Genomic DNA, 24,950 nt, shown 5'->3' with positions numbered 1-24,950 from the left:
TAGGTTCGAACCCCACTGTCGGCAGCCCTGAAAATGGTTTTCCGTGATTTCTCATTTTCACACCAGGCAAATGGTGGGGCTGTACCTTAATTAAGGCCACGGCCGCTTCCTTCCCACTCCTAACCCTTCCCTGTCCTATCGTCGCCATAAGACGTATCTGTGTCGGTGCGACGTAAAGCAACTAGCAAAAAAAAGTTCTTGACCTTGCAAGCAGCCTGCACGTATTTGACCTGGCAAGCATAAGTCGCCAGTCTGAATCTCAGCTGTTGACATGGTGAGGCAGTTATCATTGCAACACCGTATTTTCGATGCAAAATTTGTGGTTTCACCTTAATGGTCGTGTGAACAATCATAACCCTCGCTACTGGTGTGCAGAACCCCTAATGGTGTTTATGAAGTCCCTCATTGTGATAGGAAGATTGATATTAGGTGTGCTGTTAGTGCAGTACGAATAATTGGTCCTAATTTTCTCGAGACGACGGTAAATGCAGAGAGGTACTAAGATGACATGTTGACGCCGTTCCTCCATCAGTTAACAGAAGAAGAAAAGTCGCGTGGGTGGTTTCAACAAGATTCAGTCCCTACTCATTCAGCAGAAGATTCCCTTCTTACAATCTCTGGAGTGTTTGCAGACGGAGTGATCAGTGCTGGTCTATTTCTCCCTTGTTCTACAGATCTAACAGTGTGTGACTTTTACTTGTGGGATAAACTGAAAGGTAAAAGCGTGTCGAGCAAACCCTCGCACATTGGAGGAACCGAAAGAAAACATTACGAATGAAATCAGAAACAGTACAGTGGCAGAACTCACTCGCATCAGCCAGAATGTGGTTGCCAGATACAATGCTTGTATAACCCAGGAAGTAAGACACTTCCAATATCTTTTATAAGGTAAGATTTCATATATAGTCCGCCTCTGTGGTGTCGTGGTTAGTGTGATTAGCTGCCACCCCCCGGAGGCCCGAGTTCGATTCCCGGCTCTGCCACGATATTTGAAAAGTGGTACGAGAGCTGGAACGGGGTCCACTCAGCCTCGGGCGGTCAAATGAGCAGAGGTGGGTTCGATTCCCACCCCAGCCATCCTGGGAGTGGTTTTCCGTGGTTTCCCACTTCTCCTCCAGGCAAATGGCGGATGGTACTTAACTTAAGGCCACGGCCGCTTCCTTCCCTCTTCCTTGTCTATCTCTTCCAATCTTTCCACCCCCCTGCATGGCCCCTGTTCAGCATAGCAGGTGAGGCCGCTTGGGCGAGGTACTGGACATCCTCCCAAGTTTTATCCCCCGACCCAGAGTCTAAAGCTCCAGGACACTGCCCTTGAGGCGGTATAGGTGGGATCCTCCGCTGAGTCCGAGGGAAAACCGACCCTGGAGTGTAACCAGATAAAGGAGAAGAAGAAGAATATTTCATATAAGATTATATACACGCTTAAAACAGGGCGGCCGCGCGCGACATAAGTTCGGCTGAGGCAGCTGCCGTAGCGCAGAAACGATCCGTTATGGAATATAAATTTGATGTGTAGTTCAACCCATAGAGAAGAAAATAATTAGACCAGTATTAATAGACATGATAATGTTTTGGGTTTTTGCCGTGTAAAGTATGGGAATTCTTTACGCTTCGCTAAGACTTTGCTCCACGTCCCCCGAAGAGAAACGTGTCCGAATAATAATAATAATAATAATAATAATAATAATAATAATAATAATAATAATAATAATAATAATAATAACAAGTACTTTTTCTGCCTGCTGTAATTTCTTGATGAGTACAGTACTTTTGCATCCATCTCTTGGCACAGGCCAGAGTTAAGTGTAGCTTCCACCGAAGTCACAGTCAACATCCATGGCTATGGCAATATGGAAGTTGCTGGGGTATGGGCAGTACTAAGTAATGACATTCAGAGCATGACTAGTGCATCTGAGTGTTATGAAAGGTGCTGCTCATAGGGTCAGTCGTGCTGCAATAGTACTTTCTGACCCATTGAGAAAAGCAATGGCAAACTGCCTCACTCCTCATATTGCCTAGTACGCCTCATTTTGGTGCTGCCATTGGTTTTTTTGGTTTCCTTATAATCGCATAACCTTTGGTGGTGCTGTTTGAGGATCCAACCAGCCTCTGGGCTGATGATCTAACAGACACAGACAAGTACTTTTTCGTGTGGGTACTGCTATTGCTAGCCAGGTGCAACTCTTGTAAGGCAGACCCTCGCACGAGAGTGGGTACTATCCGCCTTGTAGGGTAGGAAACTGCGTGTTAATGTAGTACAGATTAGTGTTTTATGTGTACGGATTCCAGGGATGTTGGGGACAGCACAAACAACCAGTCGAAGAGCCAGAATTAACTATTTAAGATTAAAATCACCAATCCAGCCGGAATCGAACTCAGGTCCCTTCGAACCGAATCCCATTACGCTGACTATTTAGCTAAGAAGTCGGACATTCATTTGATTAATTTCTAAGTTTGCGATGTAAAGTACTCAGGAAATGAAATGTAATGTCGTATGGCTTTTAGAGCCGGGATATCCCAGGACGGGTTCGGCTCTCCAGGTGCAGGTCTTTTTATTTGATGCCCGGAGGTGACCTGAGCGTCGTGATGAGGATGAAATGATGATGAAAACAACACATACACCCAGCCCCCGTGCCAATGGAATTAACCAATTACGGTGAAAATCTCCGACCCGGCCGGAAATCGAACCCGGGACCCTCTGAACCGAAGGCCAGAACGCTGACCGTTCAGCCAACGAGTCGGACGTACTCAGGACATTCCCTCTTAATTCGTATAGTCACCGCGACATTACCTGTTCTTTCTAAGAACTAGCAATATGTAAAAGAGGTGATATCTCTGTAACTACGCCCCTTAGAGCATAGAGTACCGAGCTCGATAGCTGCAGTCGCTTAAGTGCGTTCAGTATCCAGTAATCGGGAGATAGTGGGTTCGAGCCCCACTGTCGGCAGTCCTGAAGATGGTTTTCCGTGGTTTCCCATTTTCACACCAGACAAATGCCGGGGCTGTACCTTAATTAAGGCCACGGCCGCTTCCTTCCACTTTCTAGGCCTCTCCTATCCCATCGTCGCCATAAGACATATCTGTGTCGGTGCGACGTAAAGCAAGTAGCAAAAAAAAAAAAAAAAAAAAAAAAGAGCATAGAGTGAGATTGCTAATATCCCTTCGTATGTAAACGATAATTTAATAGTAATATACATATCTATACACCAGAATATGAAGAGATGACATCCGGAAGGCTCAGCGCTACCTGTCAAATGCACACCCTTACGTTAGTAAGCCTCGTTTTCATACGCTCAGTAGGAGGTCGGTATTTGATACAGTAGCATGCAGTTACTATCAACACATCTGGTGTGTTCAGCAACGACTAACGCACAGACCTACAGTAATTTTAATCTATGGAGAATCTGGTGGGAATATAGCCGAAGCTTGCAGACGGTACGCGCAGGAGTTTCCAAATACCCACCTGCCTTTTATACACGCATGATCAATGGATCGTTCAAGGCACAAACCGCATACATTTTCATAGAGTGAAATATTGGTACGTGTGTAAATTAATGAGTTATTACACTTTACTTTCTGCACCTTTGGCGTATTTATAAACGCACCCTGGTACAGAACGTGTGTAGTTAAATGGCTGCTATTTGTTTCACTTTGGAAACCAGTGGTTAGGGACACCTGGTATATAGTAATATAATCATTTGCCGACAAATGAATGTCCGTACCAGTAATGGAATGGCATGGCGTATGGCTTTTAGTGCTGGGAGTGTCCGAGGACAAGTTCAAATTGCCAGGTGCAGGTCTTTTGAATTAACACCCGTAGGCGCCCTGCGCGTCGTAATGAGGATGAAATGATGATGAAGACGACACGTACATCCAGCCCCCGTGCCAGTGAAATTGACCAATTATGGTTAAAATTCCTGACTCTACCGGGAATCGAAACCGGTACCCCCGTGACCATTCAGCCATGGAGCCGGACTCCGTACCAGTGAGTTATACGAAGAACACATGATGGTACTTCGCGTCATATCAACTTTCCATTTATAAAAGAAGTGTCATTTAGAGACGTATAGTTCGATAGTGGTGATTATTGGTTTAAGAGGAAATACAAATGTGTAACCATCCTAAACATGCAGATCCATAACGAACGAGTACATCCTACGGGTCGTGTGGGAGATCAAACCACTACATAAGGTGTGTTTCCGTGACTTCCCATTTTCACACTCGGGAAATGCTGAATCTGTACCTTAATTAGGGTTAAAATAGTTCATATACCTCTCCTCTTCTATATGCCGAAAATCTACGTTCGACGTTAGACAGTTATAAATAAATAAATAAATAAATAAATAAATAAATAAATAAATAAATAAAATCGCCCGCCTCTGTGGTCTAGTGGTTAGTGTTATTACCTGCCACCCCCAGAGGAACGGGTTCGATTCCTGGCTCTGCCATGAAATTTCTACGAGGACTGGAACGGGGACTACTCAGCCTCGGGAGCTCAGCTACATTCCCGCGTCAAACATCCTCGAAGTGCTTTTCCGTGATTTCCCACTTCTCCTGGCAAATGGCGGGATGGTACCTAACATAAGACCACGGCCACTTCCTTCCCTCTTCCTTTTCTATCCATTCAAATCTTCTCATCCCGCACAAGGCCCCTGTTCAGCATAGCAAGTGAGGCCACCTGGGCGAGGTATTGGTCCTCCTCTCCATTTTTAACCCCCGTCTAAATGTCTCACGCTCCAGGACACTACCCTTGTGGCGGTAGAGGTAGGATCCCATGCTGAGTCCGAGAGAAAATCCGACCCTGGATGGCAAACTGATTAAATAATAATAATAATAATAATAATAATAATAATAATAATAATAATAATAATAATAATAATAATAATAATACGTAAATCATAGAACTTTTTATTTTATTCTTATTCTGACAAGATTTGTGATTTAAGGACTCTTTAGGTACAGATAAAATTTTTATGCAATAATGAGCGTATGGCATTTTTTCCCTCGCATTTAGTACTTTATGAGACTTAATTTTAATTACTAAAAAGTATAAATCATCTTCCACGTAGACACAAACCCTGTGGATACTCAAAACAAACATTCAATGTATGGGTTCAGTTGTTTCTGAGAAAAGTGTACCTGCGGTGAATTCACACATACAATGCGTTCATTTTTTGAGTGACTGTATTTACTTTGATATAAGCGTAGCTACGCTATCTTAACTCACGCTTTAAATTATGTTATTATCAGAGTGACATTCAATTGAGACTTATTAGAATGGTTACAAAACTCTACTTCCTGGTCGAGAATGGTCGACAAATAGCATTAATAAGTCGCGTAGGAGTGCCTTTGAAAATATCGGCATAGCACAATTATCCAATTTAATTGAATGAGGAAAATCTAGAGACCTCCCTCTGAAACGAATAATTGACTGAAAAGGCTGTGTCATTACAGAACATTTATCATGATCATTAGCTGAACTAGCACTTCTCTAGCAACGTCATCGTTTAACGAGGCATTTAAAGAGCGCATTAGGGAGAAGTTTGAGGTTCTCTTAGAGCTGTGCATTTATTATCTAGTGACCAGTGAATGTGGAGTCACTTGCTTGGTAAAGATCGTGGTTCAAATCCCGGTCAATGAATGTGGGACATTTGAATTGAAAAGTCATATCGCTATGGCTCAAATTCCAAGTAAAACTTAAAACTGGATAACCGTGACTATGATCACGATACTAGAGCTAATCTATCACTCACATGTTCTGTGACTAATGAAAGGATTTTAAGGCGACACTCCGGAGATAAAAATATATTTTTATCTAATGCATAGATTTCCACGAAACTTTGTGGGAATATCGCCTATATAAAAGTAGAGGTATCACGAACATTTCTTTTATATACAATTAATAGTTTTATCAAAATAATTTTTCTTTTGAAATTTTTAATTCCTTTTTTTCATGCATTTAATTAACATGTTAATGTAAATTCATAATTAGGTAGATATTTTTTTAAAGCACTACGTATCGATTTTTCTGTACATAATTTATATGAGATATATCGTACTAAAGTTTGTGTACTTTTTACGTTCTAAAATTTTGTACTAAAAATCCCTACTACTTGAAAAAATTCTGCAATAAAAAATTCCATACGTAGGTTTCTTAATGTAGCTATGATACATATACCATACACATTTTGTTACATTTGGCAGAATATTATGGGAGAAAAAATGGAATTTGAATGTAAAATTACAATTGGCAAACAAAGCATTATTGCAGTGATAAATTGTTTGAATTCAGCGGAGTAACTTCGTGACAAGAAAAAAAAAAAAGAAAATCAATCCTTTCAATTTCAGTCATGAAAAAAATTTCACGAAAATGACCAAAAGTGAAATAAACACAATTTGTTTCATCTTTTGCACCTTTTTTGTGAGACTACTACATGTTGCTGCCTTTTCCCTTCTACTTCATTTCTATTTCTTCCGCCCCCTCCTCTCCTACTTTTATATGCGTTTTTAAAAGATCAGACGGAATGCTTCGTTTCTACCCTAGACTCAACGGACGGAGAAGTCATCAAGCAAGCCCAATAATTACGGAACAACAAAGAACTAGAGTTGGAACATTCTGCAGTGCATAGCTACAAGTATTTGCCTGATGAGATTCAGAGTTTGGAAGAAGCTGATGAGTTTTAGGATTTGCTAAAGACAAATTCGAACTAAATTTGAATAAACTCCCTTTACGAGTGCTGACATTATATGTTCCATTGGTTTCTGTAGATATCGAGTGGAGTTTCTCTCTTTATATACGAATCTTCTGAGCTTAGAGCGCCAGCGACTTCCTGCCAAAAACATTGAAATGTTGTGTGCAATCCAATACAATAAGTTTATTAATTATTAGAACCTTGTAAATGGGGTAAGGAAAGTTCATGTAACTGGTTTAAACCTTAATAACGTGATTTCATAAACACCTATTTGCACCTTGTATGTATTTTCAGAACCTTTTCCCCCCCTTTTCTGAACATTCTTTCCAACTTAATATCCTTAACCTATTCATGACGTTAAGATTATAATTGAGAGACTGAGTACGTCTAAATTGTAATTCGTGAGTTCAAAGCAATATTATATGGGGTGTACCAATCAGGTTGCGCTACTGTTTTCATTGACCAATGTCCTCTTCCGTAGCCTAACAGTTAGCACTGTTAGCTGCCATCTTTGGTGGCTGGGGTTCGATTCGCGGTACTGCCAGAAATTAAAGAAATTTAATGTGTTTAAAGTGGTATATGCTACTCACTTCCATTGGGGGTGTGCCTGAAAAGAGCTGCAACAACTCGGGACGAGGATCCGAATGTTCTTAATTGACACTGTGCAATTACTGTCCTGACAGGTGGGGTAGACGTCCTTGTTGGCCATTCTGGAAGCGATATTCCATTGCAGTTACTAGGATGATACAATTCATAAAGCCGTGGACACATCCCTACTTAATTCAGTCGCGAGTTAATACGAATGTCAGAACTGTGGTGTAGGGGTAGTAGCATGTCCGCTACTTACTAGAGCTAATGAGTTCGATTCCCGGCTCGTATAGGAATTTTAATTCTGAAATGAGACGGGAACGAGGTCCATACTGCCTCCCTGCCATCATAAAAACTACAGCCTTGTTTTGCAATAATCAGTCTCCTTTTTCCTACATTCTGACATGAATACAGTATATTCCGTTTTCTTTCCCACACTACATTACTAAGAAAAACACGTTTTCCATATTATTCGTCTCTTACTCTTTCGCACATCGAGTCTATAATCAAGATGTCTTACACCACAAATAAAACACAGATTAATTCACATCCAAAGCGATTAGCATCTAATCTTGTAATTTCAAGTGTAATACAAATTGAAGCTCAGATGCAGGCAAGCAAGTCTGTAGATATTCGTGACTGTTGATATCGGGATTTTAGCCTCGGGTCCTCCAATCTTAAGTGGATTGTGAGCCAGTTCAGAAGCCAGTGAATATGTCACTTAACTATCACGTCCCTAGGAGACTTTGATAATAATGCTAAATGTTTTGTGTCCCTTAAACAGCAGCGGATTTTAAACCAGCCGGCTCCAGCGAGAATAGCTCCCGTAATCTTCAGTGTGTGTCCGCCTCTGTGGTGTAGTGATTAGGGTGATTATCTGCCACCCCTGGAGGCCTGGGTTCGATTCCCGGCTCTGCCACGAAATTTGGAAAGTGGTACGAGGGCTGGAATGGGGTCCACTCAGCCTCGGGAGGTCAATTGAGTAGAGGGGGGATTCGATTCCCGCCTCAGCCATCCTCGTAGTGGTTTTCCGTGCTTTCCTACTTCTCCTCCAGCCAAATGCCGGGATGGTACCTAACTTAAGGCCACGGCCGCTTTCTTCCCCGTTCCTTGCTCATCCTTTCCAATCTTCCCTTCGTCCACAAGGCCCCTGTTCAGCATAGCAGGTGATACCACCTGGGCGAGGTACTGGTCCTCCTTTCCAGTTGTATCCCCCGACCAAATATCTCGCGTTCCAGGACACTACCATTGAGGCGGAAGAGTTGGGATCCCTCGCTGAGTCCGGGAGAAAACCAACCCCAGAGGAAAAAGGATTAAATAAATAAATAAATAAATAAATAAATAAATAAATAAATAAATAAATAAATAAATAAATAAATAAATAAATAAATAAATAAATAAATAAATAAATAAATGATTAAATAAATAAAAAATAAATAAATAAAATCTTCAGCATGGGAGGTGGAATATTTACCGCACGCAGTGTCTAGCTTCCATGGAATGCAGACTCATGATAATAAGTGGCTTCATGAAAGAAATAATTATTTACTTGCCCTTTCTTCCTACGAACAGTCGCCCGCTATTCCGGGCCGTGAAAGCCTTCATACTTTTATTATTATTATTATTATTATTATTATTATTATTATTATTATTATTATTATTATCGTAATTTATTTATTTATTTATTCACTTATTTTAAATGTTATTCCACCGGAAGTCGCAAAGTGATAATTGCATTCAGTTATGGCACGAGAATTAATATTATTATACATACACATTTTTAAAATGTTAAAAATTGATGCTTAATGTTGGGGCAGGCACCTTTTTTTAGATGTTAACTTGCAATTAACGCCCTAGCGTGAGGCAAGTGTTTAACTAGAATACAATTCTCACCCAAAAGTGGAGCAATGTTTAATGGTATATTACAGTGGGACGTAAAACAAATAATATTATTATTTAAGCCCCACTAGCTAATTTAATGGTTTTTGGAGACGCCAAGGTGCCGGAAGTTTTCGCACAGAAGTTCCTTTACGTGTTGGTGGCTGACGTAACGGAGCAACTTCAAGTACCATTGGACTGACCTGGGATAGAATCCGCTGGTGCCCTACCGTGTAATCCAATCAGCCCAGCTAATTACAGTATCGAATACACAGGGAACAACCGATTTACGGTACACAAATAAAATGGGAGTGTATTATTATTATTATTATTATTATTATTATTATTATTATTATTGTTATTATTATTATTATTATTATTATTATTAGTATTAGTATTATTATGCCTTTTCTAGCGAGACATAGTGTTTAAAGTTCACTGTGCATTCTGGTATGCGCTGGGGCAATTTTGTTACTTTCATTATCTGTCACAGACTTATCCTTGGCTTTGGCAATATGAAAGTGACTGAGGTATGAGTGATGCTAGTAATGCCATTCCTTCTGCAGCCAGTCCCTGTTATTAATGGTGTGAAAATGTTGTTCACAGGGTTGGCTGGTGCATGCATTTCAGTGCGCTTGGCAGGCTGATATGTAATAGCAACTTCTGCTCACTGAGAAACTACCTTACTCCTCATTTCCCTAGTACACTTCTTCAGTGACGCCTTGGCCAACCAGCCTTCGGGCTGGGGACTAAATATACATTATTATTATTATTATTATTATTATTATTATTATTATTATTATTATTATTATTATTATTATTATTATTATTTCACCTGTGTGGTGAAGTGGTTAGTGTGATGAGCTGTCACCCCCGGAGGCCCGGGTTCGATTCCCGGCTCTGCCACGAAATTTGAAAAGTGGTATGAGTGCTGGAACGGGGTCCACTCAGCCTCCGGAGGTCAACTGAGTAGACGGGTGTTCAATTCCTACCTCAGTCACCCTGAAGTGGTTTTTCGTCGTTTCCCACTTCTCCTCCAGGCAAATGCCGGGGTAGTACCTGACTTAGTTTTTCTTTTTACAACTTGCTTTACGTCTCACCGACACAGATAGGTCTTATGGCGACAATTGGATGTGAAAGCTCTAGGCATGGGAAGGAAGCGGCCGTGGCCTTAATTAAGGTACAGCCCCAGCATTTGCCTGGTACGAATATGGGAAACCACGGAAACCATCTTCCTGGCTGCCGACAGTGGGATTCGAGCCCACTATCTCCCGGATGCAAGCTCACAGCCGCGCGACCCTAACAACACGGCCAACTTGCCCGGTGGTACCTAACATAAGGCACCGGACGCTTCCTTCTCTCTTCCTTGTCTATCCCTTTAAATCTTCCCATCCCCCACAAGATCCCTGTTCATCATAGCAGGTGTCCGACTCGTTGGCTAAACGGTCAGCGTGCTGGCCTTCGGTTGAAAGGGCCCCGGGTTCAATTCCCGGCCGGGTCGGGGATTTTAACCTTAATTGGTTAATTCCTACGGCACGGGGGCTGGGTATATGTGTTGTCTTCATCATCATTTCGTCCTCATCACGACACGCAGGTCGCCTGCGGGTGTCAAATAGAAAGACCTGAACCTGGTGAGCCGAACCCGTCCTGGGATATCCCGGCGCTAAAAGCCATACGACATTTCATTTCATAGCAGGTGAGGCCGCCTGGGCGAAGTACTGGTACCTCGACCCAAAGTCTCACGCTCCAGGAGACTGTCCTTGAGGCGGTAGAGGTGGGATCCCTTGCTATGTCCGAGGGAAATACTAACCCTCGATGGTAAACGGATTAAGAAACAAGAAAAGAAAGAAAGAAAGAAAGAAGAAAGATAGAAAGCAGAAAGATTATTATTATTATTATTATTATTATTATTATTATTATTATTATTATTATTATTATTATTATTATTATTATTATTATTATTATTATTATTATTATTATTATTATTATTATTATTATTATTGTCCCGGGTGGTACACCTCCACGCCGCTAATTCAAACTTTGCGCCAGTTGAAACTCCTCTACTGGAGGAAGTCTGAACTTTATCTACTGTGTTAATTCTCAAGTTTCTCAGAAGATGTCCCTACTTGTAAATTTTGAAGTTTCTGAACTGGGTCGTTTTCGATGTATTTTTGTTTTGCCTGTAGTAAGAAGTGTGGACATTCTCTTCCAGATGGCACTACTGAAGGACTACAATTATGCACCCTAGTGCGAAATGAAAGAACTGTGTTTTTGGAGAAATTTTGAATTCATAAGTTTGTTCTTTGTTAAATTTCTTTCAGTTATTGTTTAAGTTGGCAATATTAACCCTTTCTTTCCGCCAGTTTTGAATTTGACCAATAAGGAATTTCTGTAATTAATTTTCCACCAATAATGTGTTTCTTCTTCATCTAGTGTAGGGGTTTTCGTTGTTAGCCAATAAAATGATTGTGGGCGGGTGTTATCATTCCTGAAACGCCTCGAACTTTCCACGAGGGTATTTAAACTGCTGATTTTCGGGTCTCTGCGCCACTTCAGTAACATCTATCAGTGTGTAAAGTACGTAGCAGGGGGCGGGAAGCGCCTCTTTCTTCGGGCAGCAGTTCAACCACCAGGTAATGGCCGTTTAATTACTTCTTTTCTTGCTAGCTCAGCAGTTTAACTCTCGGGGCAGGTCCGAAGCCTTTTACCATGTAACTTTCCCTAAAATGTAAAGACACTTGGTACCAATTCTATCTTTTTAAACTACATATTGGGATAGAGAGTGCTTAACCCTCTCGAGCACCCACTCATATTGCGTCGAGGTGAACTTATTTCACAACCGTTTCTTCCTTAACGTTATGTAACTTGTCTCCTTCTATAAGTCACCTCTTTAGTATGGGATCAGGCCTTGCAGTAACGGCCTGGTGCCATGTAGGTTTTAAATAAAGTGTATTAGGAGTGCAAGAACGCCTCCTCTCAAGTTGGTATTTTAGAGGCCATGTAATTGACCTGTTTCTTTACTGAATAGGCCTCAGTAGGTTGGGTATTTTACCCCTGTGTTATTTGTGTTTGGAGGTCAACTTGAAAGTGGAGTTTGGTGTGGCCTTTGATAGGCTTGAACTTAAGAGCGAGTCGCTCTTTCTTGAAATTTGTTTCTGCGTGCCTCGAGGAGGCTTTACTGTGTAATTGGGATCAAGAGCTCCTGGGCATGATTGGGGTCTTCTGCCCCTTTGTTGAATCTTGTATATTGTAAAGTTGGGCTCATTGCTCAAGAATTATGTGTCTGGCTCTCGGAGCCCAAATCCTGTAACACTGTAATTGTACATTTTCGCTTGGTTGCTTTGCTACTCTGTACCTGCCACTCTTGTTATTTCTTGATTTTGCAAAGAAAATATAACCTTGTTAAATTAACTTTAATTTCGTATTTTGAGACCTGTTCACCCCAGCACCTTCTTTCACCTCTGCACACCCACAATACTCCGTAACAATTATTATTATTATTATTATTATTATTATTATTATTATTATTATTATTATTATTATTATTATTATTATTATTATTATTTAGTCGCATATCTAGTGTGAAGGCATACTGTTTGTCTAAAGTAAAGTGTTAACTTTATATTAATGTACTGGCTATATTTTACAACTACAAGATGAACGGTAATTCAGTCAGTATGCTTTGTGAAGTGGAGAATGCTATGTTAGTTTATCTGGAGGGAAGAAGGTTGACAGCCAAGAAAATTCTTCTCAGATATATTGTAGCGAACGCCATGCACAGAAGACGAGGGTATGAAGTATATCGCATAAAATAGCTGCAGGCTCTCTCATATATCAGTAGTGTATGTATTGGAAATGCAGGCTGAGGTAACGGAAAGAGTGGACATTCATTCACTGAGGAATGCCAGCTAGCGGATATATACGACGAATTTCAAGGTTGGAAGAAATATTGGTTTGATTTTTATCCTTTTCCGTTGGCTTGGAGAAACTCGACTTTTATTAACTGTGGATTATTGCTGAACGTAAACATATCATATATATGCAATAAAAACATATTTGTTTGAAATATTACGCATAAAAAACCATTAAGCTCGCTAATAACAACTTGTATCTGCACTTCAAGTGGATTGTCTTGAAACGGATAGCTTACTGAACTGTAGTTTAGGACACAATCTTGCGTCTTGAATTTTCCACATGTGAATATACTAGAAGTATCCACTATACAATGAGTTTTAAGGCAAAAAAGTTAAATGATGAGCACTTATTACCAATAGAATGACATTATCCAGATAAAATTATGGAACAAAACTCTTCTACTAGTTTCGGATCACCAGAATCTTTTTCTTTTCTTCAGTTTGCTTTACGTCGTATCAAGACAAATAGGTCTTATGGTGACGATGGCATAGGAAAGGACTAGGAGTGGGAAGGAAGCGACCATGGCCTTAATCGAAGTTCAACCCCAGCATTTGCCTGGTGTGAAAATGGGAATCCACGGAAAACCATATTCAGGGCTGCCGACAGTGAGTTCGAACCCACTATCTCCCGAATGCATGCTCATAGCTGCGTGCCCCAAACCACATTGCCACTTGGTCTCACCAGAAACTAAGGAGAGATAATTAGTTTATTGTAATTCAAATTGCTTTGATACATGCATATTAGATAACAATTAGTTTGCCTATTACAAGATAAAACATTATAGATTGACCTAAGAAGAGCCTCCACGGAGGCGGGACAGATTTTTCTCCGGTTACTCCGGTTTTCTTCGTCATATTTCATTCCAGCAACACTCTCCACTATCATTTCATTTCATCTGGCAGTCATTAATCATTCCCCCAGGGGAGTGCGACAGGCCTCGGCAGCCGGCACAATTCCTACTCTCGCCGCAAGTTGGGGGAGTCATTCATTCCATCCCTGACCCGGTAACTGACTGGAAAACAGGTTGTAGGTTTTCATTTTCAAATATTCCCAAGAACTGAAGGGCTTGCAGCAACAAGGGGGCTGTCCCAGTTTGATGAAATGTTGTCAATAAAAGATAATAAACTGTTTAACATTTTTCTTTTCAACTTAGTGATTCCCATTTTCACACCAGGCAAATGCTGGATATTTTATATTCAGAGATACATAGAGTTAAAAAAAACCCACATCTAAATAGAGTGTAAATGGATTATTAATACAACTCAAATACAAATCCAATACAACTCATCAACTCAAATTGTAATACGTTCCAATTTTACCAATCGAATTCCCCTTCGGTATGCTTTAGTCCATCAGAATTAACGTCGTCCTCATTTAGGTTGTTGTATAAACGCAGTTCATTGCGCCCAACACACTTTTTAGCCAGCTCCATCTCTTCCTTCAATTTTGCTGCCATAAGCGGTTTTGAGTTCTGATAAGCAGGCGGAAGTTTATCCAGTGTCAGGTTAGGGGTCTCATTCCGGGTGTGTGCCATCTTGACTTCTCGTATTGCCGCTGGTTCTACATTTTCACTAGCTGCAATGGTTCCTTGCTGGATCAGTTGATTGTTATGTACAAACATGTTACACACAGTTCAAAAAAAATTAGGGGAACATGTTTTGTAACGTCTGATATGTGAACGTCAATTTGGTAGATGGGGTTCCTATGGTCGTACAGCATACCTTGAGACCTTAACTACGCAGGGTATTTCAAATCGAAGTTTTACTCCATCTGTAGGTGTAGCCATGCATTAAACTGTCAGGTGACTCCTCAAAACAAAGTGAATAGCGGTGCGTCCGTGTGTCGTTCTGAGGTACACAGACTACTGCGGTCATTTGAGCACGTTGTAAGTCAACCAGCACATTCCATGAGATATCTTAACGAGGTTCAAGTCGCAAGGACCATCACTTTGATCCAGGAATAATTGACTTTTCGTCGTATTGCTGTGGAACTCAATGTCTCTCCGTCAATTATTCAACGCTTGAGGAATCGCTACAGTGAGACAGGCCAGTTCACAAGGAGGGCTGGACAAGGTCGTGGACGCATGGCAATCCCACAGGATGACCGATATCTGACCGTGCGTTGCGGCGTCGTTCAGCAACTGCCAGAGACCTGCAACAAGACGGAGGGTCACTGGAGTCACGGTGTCTGACCAGACAGTAAGGCACAGGTTAAGAGAAGTGTCCTTACGACCCAGATGTCCTGTTCGAGTGCCCCGTTTAACGCAGCAACATCGCGCAGCTCGCCTTCTGTTTACCAGTACCCACGTCAACTAGCAACTTCGCCAATGGAGACCTTTGTTGTTCACAGGCGAGTCCAGATTTCCCCTGATACAGCGCGATGGACGTCAACGTGTATGGAGACGCCGTAGTGAGCAGTACATGCCAAATGTTGTCCAGGAAGGCGACCGATTTGGTCAAGGTTTTGTGATGGTGTGAGGTGGCATCAGTATTAATGGCCGTACGGATCTTGTCGTCGTCCGTGGTACTCTTACCGCTGCGGGGTACATCGAGTAGATACTGCTACAGCATGTGTTGGTTGCTGCATAAGGTGTTGGCCCTGAAGTCGTACTCATGCACGACAATGCCAGGGCTCATGTAGCGTGCATCAACAGAAATGTCTTGCGAGAACTGGACATTCAAGAGATGGAATGTCCAGCAGTGAGTCCCGACCTTAATCCCACCGAGCATGTGTGGGATATGCTTGACAGAAGTGTTCGTGGGCGTCCTGTTCCATCACAGACTCTCCAAAACTTCGAATAGGCTCTCGTTGAAGAATGGGACCTGATTCCGCAACGTGACCTCCGTCGACTTATACGGAGCATGCCACGTAGGTGACAAGCTGTGATAAATGTTCGTGGAGGACATACACCATACTGAAGGTCTCCAACTGTGATAAAAATCCACCCTGGAGGACTGTTATCACTTTGTTTTCGCCCCTATTTTGACATTTCCGTTTGTGTTCTGAAAATGGACGCGAATCCATCGATGTTCTTTTGTATACTTCAACGGTAAAGAATAAAGGTTTAGTTGGTGATATACCTGCGTGTGAGGTATTGTTTTGTGGAGCATGGCAGACGTTCAAAAACATGTTCCCCTAATTTTTTTGAGCTGTGTATTTGGTAATGAAATGTTTCCATTTTTTTATTGCCAGATATTACTGACTACAGAGTTTATAAGGAGGGCCTGAAAATCTCAATAAAACTGAAAATCATTATATGGCTTACTTCAACCACTGGTAACTTTCTGCATGTCGAGGTGGAGTCGGCCCCATCTGTTCAGAAATGGGGAAACTAATATGCGCTTTGGGGCATGAGGTAGTAAGCATTTTTCAGTAAAAATGAAGAAATCGCTCCCCAGACCATAGCTCCTGGTGTAGGTCCAGTGTGTCGACGCCACAGGCCGCTTGGTTCCAAGCGCTCACCTGGCCTCCTTCTTACCAACCTACGGCCATCGTAGGCGCCACCACAGAAACGGATCTCATCTGAGAACAAAAAAGATATCAACTCCGCCCTCCAGTGAGCACTAAGTTGACTCCACTGAAGTCACGGATGGCAGTGATTCGGAGTTAGTGGCATGAACGCTACAAGATGTCTCGGAGCTGTCCCTCAAGAAATCGATTTGTTGTAGTTCTCTGTGTCATTCTGGTGCCAACTGAAGTACTAATGGCTGCTGCAGATGTAGTATAATTCACCACAGCCATGCAGCGAATACAGCTGCCTTTCCTCTCCGTAGTGGCTCGTGTGCGGTCGGAACCCGGTCTTCTTGAGACAGTGCCTTCCCGTAATCATTCTTTCCAACGCCGATGTACTGTGGATACATCTCTGCCAAGTTTTTCTGCAATATCGCGGAAAGAACGTACATCCACTCGTAGCCCTATTGCATGATCTCGTTCAAACTCAGAAAGCTACTGATATTGCATTCTTCGTCTCCTTAAAGGCATGTTTGACTAACACCTACCTCACAACCTCAACACTGGATGAAGTGCACAGTGCGTATTTGAAGCAAACTTGCTTTGCAAGATCATAGTGGCGCTATTAGCATCTTTCAGATGTACAACCATTATTATTATTATTATTATTATTATTATTATTATTATTATTATTATTATTATTATTATTATTATTATTATTATTATTATTATTATTGCTATTTTCCCATTGAAACTTATCGTAAAATGATTTCCACCACTGTTGTAAGCAGTAAGTCGGAGATAGGCCAGGGTTACTACAATTAAATGCAGCACGTCCCATGCCTCCCATTGCACATGGCACCTGGTGACACCTTGATGCAGCTGATAGAGGTCAGGAGGAACGTAACGGTTTCGCCGCATGTCATCCACAGAGGGTACAGCCTGCAGAAAGCCTGGTGAATTGTTGCTGCAATACTTTCCTAAATGTTCTTGTTGTATAGTGAAACAATGCTTAAATCGCACTTATGGAATTAATGGATTGCTACAGATCGAAACTTGACTACGGATGGTCGACATAAATCTGCAGCCGTGGACATTGCTAGTGTATCTAGGAGAAATAAGCCCAGCAGCAACAGTTAGCAAACCGTAAATGTGGACGGTTATGAAGCAAATCTTTATTTCTTCCACAGTTGGCAATCCTGAAGATATTTTAACTTTCACCTACGCCAAATGTTGGGGGTGCTAACGTCTCATGGAACGTTCGAACAAACCCGGCCATGAAAACATCCTCGGAACATGTCAGTAGCTACATCCACGAAACCATACCTGAAAATACCTATCTCAAGCATACAAGAAACCTAAATGAAGGTATATACCACCTAAAAATCCGGGACATTTTTATAACGTAGCATAGTTCGAATTTTAAAAGACCGCGATTTCAAAGAAGCGTACTATTATACATTATTTAAGTCCAAGCAATGATACAGTAAAGTTAAAGGGAAAAATACAGAAAAGCAGGAATACTTTCGATACAAAGTTATTTTAACTCTAAAATTTCAAAATTGATTTCTTCGTTCTTTGGACCAAGCAAACACAATGATCGTGTCATTGAAATCAACACTTTAAGTAAATCTGCCTAAATACAGGGAAGCGCCTGAAAGTTAAATCTGTTTTGCTGCAGCGTCGATCTGTGGAATTCTTTTATCCTTTTCAAAGAAGAAAAGGACGTCTCAGCAGATGTATTCATAACAGGTGTGCTTAACCTATATCCACATTTGGATAGATTATTTGCCACTTGTCAAGCGATACTGGATTATTATCCTCAACCTTGCTGGTAAGCAGATGCGATTTGTGGCGAAGTAGCTTGCCGCTAACAGACGCTTTCTTAAATTTTTTAAAAATGTCCAGCCCTCGTCTTCAAGTTGTGCAGGGGCCGAAGACCACATTTTTGTGGTGGCCGCAAGTATTTTTTTGCGAAATCTTTATGTGCAACCATTCTCTTTTTCATTTCCGTTTTCCGTTTTCAAACATGTGGACGACTTGGTCACTCTGAAATTGTCTTGCCCTGGATAATGTATCTCGCTATCGCTGGTCTCGTTCGCTTCAAGTTTTCTAACAGTCTTCCCTCTCATCTTGCTCGTGTTTTTTTGCAGACTTCATATAAACAAACCTAATCCTGAAGCTCATCGAAGAACTTATGTACAAAGCAATTTGAGTTTGAGTGAATAATGAAATGGAGAGCGAGTCGTGGATGTACACTGTACTTCCCTCCCACTCTTTCCACAACTACTCGATCTGCGCCTTATGGGAAATCCTGTCCTGCTAGTATAGATATATCATGATTTAATGACAGTACTTTAATCGATAATCAACAGGTATGATAGCTGATTACCTTGGTAACTGGTTTCTAACCAAGGTAGTTGCTGTTCGAATTCTAGGTATGTTAATGTATTTGGGCTTTTATAGCTAGAAAATCACATGCCTGCTTTTTGAAGTCCCCGGGGTTCCGTAACAATGATTAATATATCAACAGTCACTTATACCTACGAACTTGTTTACTTTCGGTATGTTCTCATGAATAATTTTAAAGCGCAGTCAATGGCAGAACGATCCTTCTGCGCGTCGTACGAGTCGTAATGTTGTCTTCACTCTCAGTACTACTACTAATACTACAAAGGGGAAAATACAAAATTCATCTCTTGACACATGTATTGACAATATTTGCCAATGTAGGTGAAGAATAAGAATAAGACGAAACTTAACATTGTCCTTACCTGGCATCGGCCGCATGCAGATAAAACGACCAGAATAACAAAGGCAGCGACCTCGGTAAGCCTGGTAGGCCGGCGCTGCATGGTTATAGAAAGCGAACTCCGTCTTGCAGGGCGCCCGCTGTACACACACCGTATTGCAGATGAGGGTTTCACCTTCACTACATTGGCAGAGCTCTGAGCAATCGGGTTCCTCCTCTCGATACAACTGGAATACATTTTACATAGACTTTAAATTTTCTTGATTATCAATAAAGTTTTCACATATCATATCTCAAATTTCGTACTATTCTTTAGCATATACTGTACAAAACACTAAGTTGACAATTTCTTCCCAGTGAATCACTACCTTGGTAGAATACATTTTACTGGTGTATTACAAGAAAAGGAATATGAACAAATTTTATATGCCTCCGAGTGAACGTTTGCAGCAGTATGTCACTGAAATGTGATATTTCGTGGGCAACATTTGGACGAATCTGTTTTCAAGTAGGTTACTTTTCAGATAAAAATTTAAGTGAAATTTGAAATGTGATTCATTGGTGCATTGTCAAAAGCTAAGTGACAGACCAGAAGGAGATAATAAATATTAGAATGGTCGCCACAAAGATTTTTACATCCTGTTGATATTTTGTAACAGCATAAGGTACAGCAACAATTATATTTCTAACATACTGATTATTTTTATTGTGAGCACTTTCATATACTGTAATAATGTAGAAACTGCCTTATGGAAAATGCATTTTATATAACTTTCAACTGAGAGTGACTTTTACAAATTTGAAAATTTTCCTACAAGATACCAAGTAAGATACATTACTACGACACGAGAGCTTCATTGTCAATGAGTATCAAATATTAAACTTTTAAGATTTTCTGTCCTGCACATAGCATGGATTATTTTATGTTCTGTGTATATATTTTGGCTTATGTCTTCAACAGTAGTCACATTTGTTGTCAATGAACTTCCAGTTCTTGTTGAAGATGCTAGACATACTTATTTGTGAAGTACATATGTCATTAACATTCAATAGCTATTTACATGTAATACAGTCCGGCTCTATGACTAAATGGTTAGTGTGCTGGCCTTTGGTCACAGGGGTCCCGGGTTCGATTACCAGATGGGTAGGGAATTTTAACCATTATTGGTTAATTTTGCCGGCACGGGGACTGGATGTATGTGTCGTATTCATCGTAATTTCATTCTCATCACGACGCGCAGGCCACCTACGGGAGTCAAATCAAAAGATCTGCACCTGGCGAGCCGTACTTGTCCTCGGACACTCTCGGCAGTAAAAGCCATGTGCCATGTTTTTACTTGTAATACAGAATAAAAGATTAGGAAAGAAAGAAATAGTATTATCTACCTACTAATTTCATAATGCTATCTTTAAACTTCTTGCAGGTAGTGTCATAAGAAAGTTTCTACATACCTCAAAATAGTTAATTCAGTACATTTCTTTTACTCTACACATTTCAGTCTTTCTTAACCTAATACTACGTAATACGCGCATGATCCATATAGTTATTCCTTGGCAAATTGTCGTTATTGGTATCCCTGAAATATGACAAGAATTTAGGAGTGTCTGTTCAAAACGTGTAATTTCCTCTTCAAAATAAAAATTAGTATTTCGTCCATATGCATTGGAGTACTTGAATACTATCGAATTCCAGGAGCAATCCAGACAAAAGGGATATATTTACTTAAAATTTGTACAATGCCGGATTACGGGTGCATTGAGTGTGCTTTTTATTACACGTTTCTTGCATTTTTCCGACAACGTTCTTTTGATGAAAATAGCGCCCTTTGAACAGACACTCCTCAATTCATTGTAAATCAGTAGGTATTCTACAGTGATAATAATAATCTATATGATGAAATTATTGTTATCAGATCATGCATGATGAAACTAGGTGCTTGATATTAACAAGAAGACCAGTACTGTACTGAAAAGGAAACAACAATATAATTATGTGGTCGATCGATACGCTAATATCAATCGGTATCAACAATGATACATTGATCGATCAAAACTGACGACCGAAACAGTTTGAAAATAGGCCTTGTGATTTTCACATAAATAATTACTCTCTCTAGAAAGTAATTATTTACCTAATTATTCATTTACTTGTTTCGTCAAGCGTGGAATTGCATTGCTGAAGCTGCCATTACACTCCCAATGAAGTCAGTAGTCTATTCTTAACAAGGATTGAAAGTATTCAGTTAGTCTCTTTGTTTATGGCCAAGAATTATGGTGTCGATTACTTTAATAAGAACCTAATATAAAATGAGGATGTTTGCATAAATATTACTTAAGAGAGCTTCACAATAGATTCATGAATTATGAGTCCTTGATATCAACTGCAGAATGGTACACGAAAAACTTATATTGATTAGACAGATTGCTTCGTATATTATTTGGGTAATTTGGGTAGGAGATGTTATTCTGGAACCACCTTCAAAATGCAGTAAACGAGACTTCCTTGATATTATTGTATGCACTACGTTAATTTTCAGCAACGCTACTTGAAACAAAGAATGAAATGAATGCACGAGAAATAAATCAAACGTAAGTCAAACTGTATTGGTACTTTGTAACAAAGCGGATAAATTCACAAGTCCCGCATCTTCATAATATTAACTCCAATAATTACTTTAACTCCATCATTCGTTTTATTGTACCATTTGCTTTTGATAGGTTGATATATAACTATAGTGAGGTCCATAGCTACACATCATATCTTAAATTTCAATCTTTCTTTAAAATATTCAAACATAATTATTTTAATGGTGTGAAGAAAACGCTGACTAAGATATCATCCTTTATAAATCAGAAATATTTATGTCGTATTTACTCAAATATTATCGCTTCTTAAATATTTTGAGGTATTAATCATTTTAAGATTTCCATTCATAACTACGTGACCATCGTGTGGTATTGAAGAAATATGCCAATATTTTATTGTGAGCAGTGACTCGACATGTTTTACGCAGTTTTGAAGCACAGTAATTAAGTACGGTGTTCACAGTAGTTCACTAATTGTCCACTCCATAACGTGAAGAAAGGAAACTTGTCATATAGCAGATTTTCCATTCCAAATTTCGAATAGTTATGAAATCCATACATAACACTGATTTCAAGAAACAGTGAAGACTACGTTTTATCTGTAATAGTAGGTTTCCACTATATATAAAGTAGGTAAACTGATCGTATATGACCAATACTCTGAGAGTTCGTAAGGATGGGACGAAAACTCAATGTACAGATGAGTATTCCATGCTTATCTACGAATATGGACTGCCAGTTAACATTTTAACTTATTTAAGTCAGAAAAAAAAATCTTCTTTATAAGATGAATGTTCCTTTGTTGTGCTTGGCCACAAATTGGGATGATTCTCTCTTTATTTTCTGTTTAAGTATTTCTAGATTTCCGAGATTACAGTGATTTCAAACATTTTGAAATGCATTTTTGGGACTTATTTAGCGTTTAGTTAAATGTGATAATAGTGCCCATTTTCTGCATAAAGTGAAAATTCATTGAATATGCTTTCTTCAGAAATGGCCTCTTTTTCTTAAAACCATTATCGAACTAGATTGACAGAATAACCCTAGAAATATACTCCATTAATTAGATGCTAAACACACTCACCTTCTGCAAGTATTACTTTGGTATAATTTGTGACATAATGCCTGGATACAAATATGAGCCACTAACTGGTAGGGTATTCATGAACTCATGGTTCCTACATACAATCTGGCTAAGTATGTTCATTTTAAACAAACTGTATTCTCACGATGAGTATGCATTCCGCTGCAAGCTTCAATCTTCAAGGCGTTGTTAATATTAACTCAAATAGAAGGATGTTTGCTGGATATTCACTAGAATATCGCTTCTCAAATTGCGCACAAAGACAGAGGTTTCTTCTGTAACATATTTTGCTGTCTTGTAATGCATGAATTGATATCTTTGTCCACATTATTTCACTTAATTGATGTGCACTGACAAAAGTAACTTTGCGATTTAATTGCTTCGGTGTGTTGATAGGTTAAAATATTTGATTAAATTTGATTAAATGCACAGTGCACTAGTAAGTGAGGAATGAAAATATTCCTTCATTATGAAGTACAGTACGTTGAAAATGTACTTTATTATGCCATTGTGAAGTAATGAGTGGAAAGTAATTAAAACTACTTTTGGAGTTTGTGCTGATGTAGTTAGAAATTGTCTCAAAGGTATTTTGTCATATATATTTATATAAGACAATTACACGTCCTTAGTACTTCATTACTGTTGACGTTGTACTTTTTACTTTATCATCATTTTAATTATGCATATCTACAAGCAATTGTACCGTAGTCTTCCCTTATTCCAGTCACTTCATTAATCTGTTATCAGGATTTTGTTGTTCCTTGTGCAATAATAATTTGTTGTTTTGTAATCCGTGATATCGGCCACAAGTTGATTGATTTAAACTGATGCATGCTGCTAAAAATCACAGTGGATTTATATAATCAGATATTAAAAGTGAATAGCTTCGTGTGATAATTATAAAACGAAGTAAATCGAATTATTACATCTTAATGCTTAGATTTGATCAAAGCGACTCTGTGCAAGGTATAAACAAATGCGAGCCAAGTTTCATAAAACGAGTTCTGGAGATGAAGATAGCATCACAATTTTCAGAAATCTGTTCTTCAGCACAGAAAAACGTGCAAACGTATTGTAGAAGTAATAATTAACATAGTATCTTATAAATGTATTCCACATTTATATATATTCCTTTTATATTAGTAGCTTGACGGGAAGCCCTTAAAATATCCCATGTATAGACTTACAGGAATTATAACATAGATTTCTATAAACTTCAACAACCTTAAAGAAGATAATTATGAGTTGGATATTGCACACATCCATGATATAAGCGTGTTGTCTGGCATGTTGTTTGACGAAAACATCATTGATCGAATGTTTTTTTAAGATTAATAAAATATAACACCATTTTGTAATAATCGTTTGGAACGTTCATTGATAACAGTATTATTGTATTTGCTGGAACGATTTAGAATAATTAATAATTGCTAATTGATGATAAAATGCAGAGCCACATGTTCAATGGACGAAAATATCTACTAAAATGATCATGAATGGAAATATTTCACTTTGTTGATACAACACTGGCTGAAGAACCAATCAATGCCATTATCTTCATATGAAAGTAAAGTCTTCTAATAATACATGATAATCACTCTCCTTGTTTCATATATAATCTGTATCCAGTTTTACCTAAATCACCTGAAGCATGTGTGGGTCTAGGAAATAATATATTTTATATTTCAAATTATCAGTAACTGCAATGCACAACAAAGGGCGAAGAAGTAATTTGTTTCTATCTGATACTCAACATCATTCACATATCTCTGTCTGACTACTTCACATTTAATTGTAACATCGTGTTATTTATGTTTTCTATTTTACCAAGAATTCAGATATTTTTAAACATTTTCTCATATGTTTAATTTCCTCACATGCAAATATCTGAAGAAGTAATGTCCACTGATTTCATTAAAGGTGCTCATATCTGAAGTTTATTGAAAGTTCCCTGATCAGTGGTTTATAATATTTATGTATTGCACATTTTATCTGTAGTTCAAGC

The 24,950-nt window shown here is 39.4% G+C and overlaps 1 protein-coding gene across 1 annotated transcript in view; it reads right to left on the bottom strand.

Moving 5' to 3' along the window:
• The window catches only part of Gfrl (Glial cell line-derived neurotrophic family receptor-like), an 846,523-nt gene that overhangs the window by 24,242 nt on the left and 797,331 nt on the right, over nucleotides 1-24,950 (bottom strand). Inside the window, exon 12 of the mRNA XM_068226097.1 lies at nucleotides 19,298-19,502. Within this exon, the coding sequence (XP_068082198.1) occupies nucleotides 19,298-19,502 (205 nt within the window). The remainder of the gene's footprint in view (nucleotides 1-19,297; nucleotides 19,503-24,950) is intronic.

This window comes from Anabrus simplex, chromosome 2 (assembly GCF_040414725.1).
Source record: "Anabrus simplex isolate iqAnaSimp1 chromosome 2, ASM4041472v1, whole genome shotgun sequence".
Taxonomy (NCBI): domain Eukaryota; kingdom Metazoa; phylum Arthropoda; class Insecta; order Orthoptera; family Tettigoniidae; genus Anabrus; species Anabrus simplex.
This window is presented reverse-complemented; position numbering and strand designations above follow the sequence as displayed.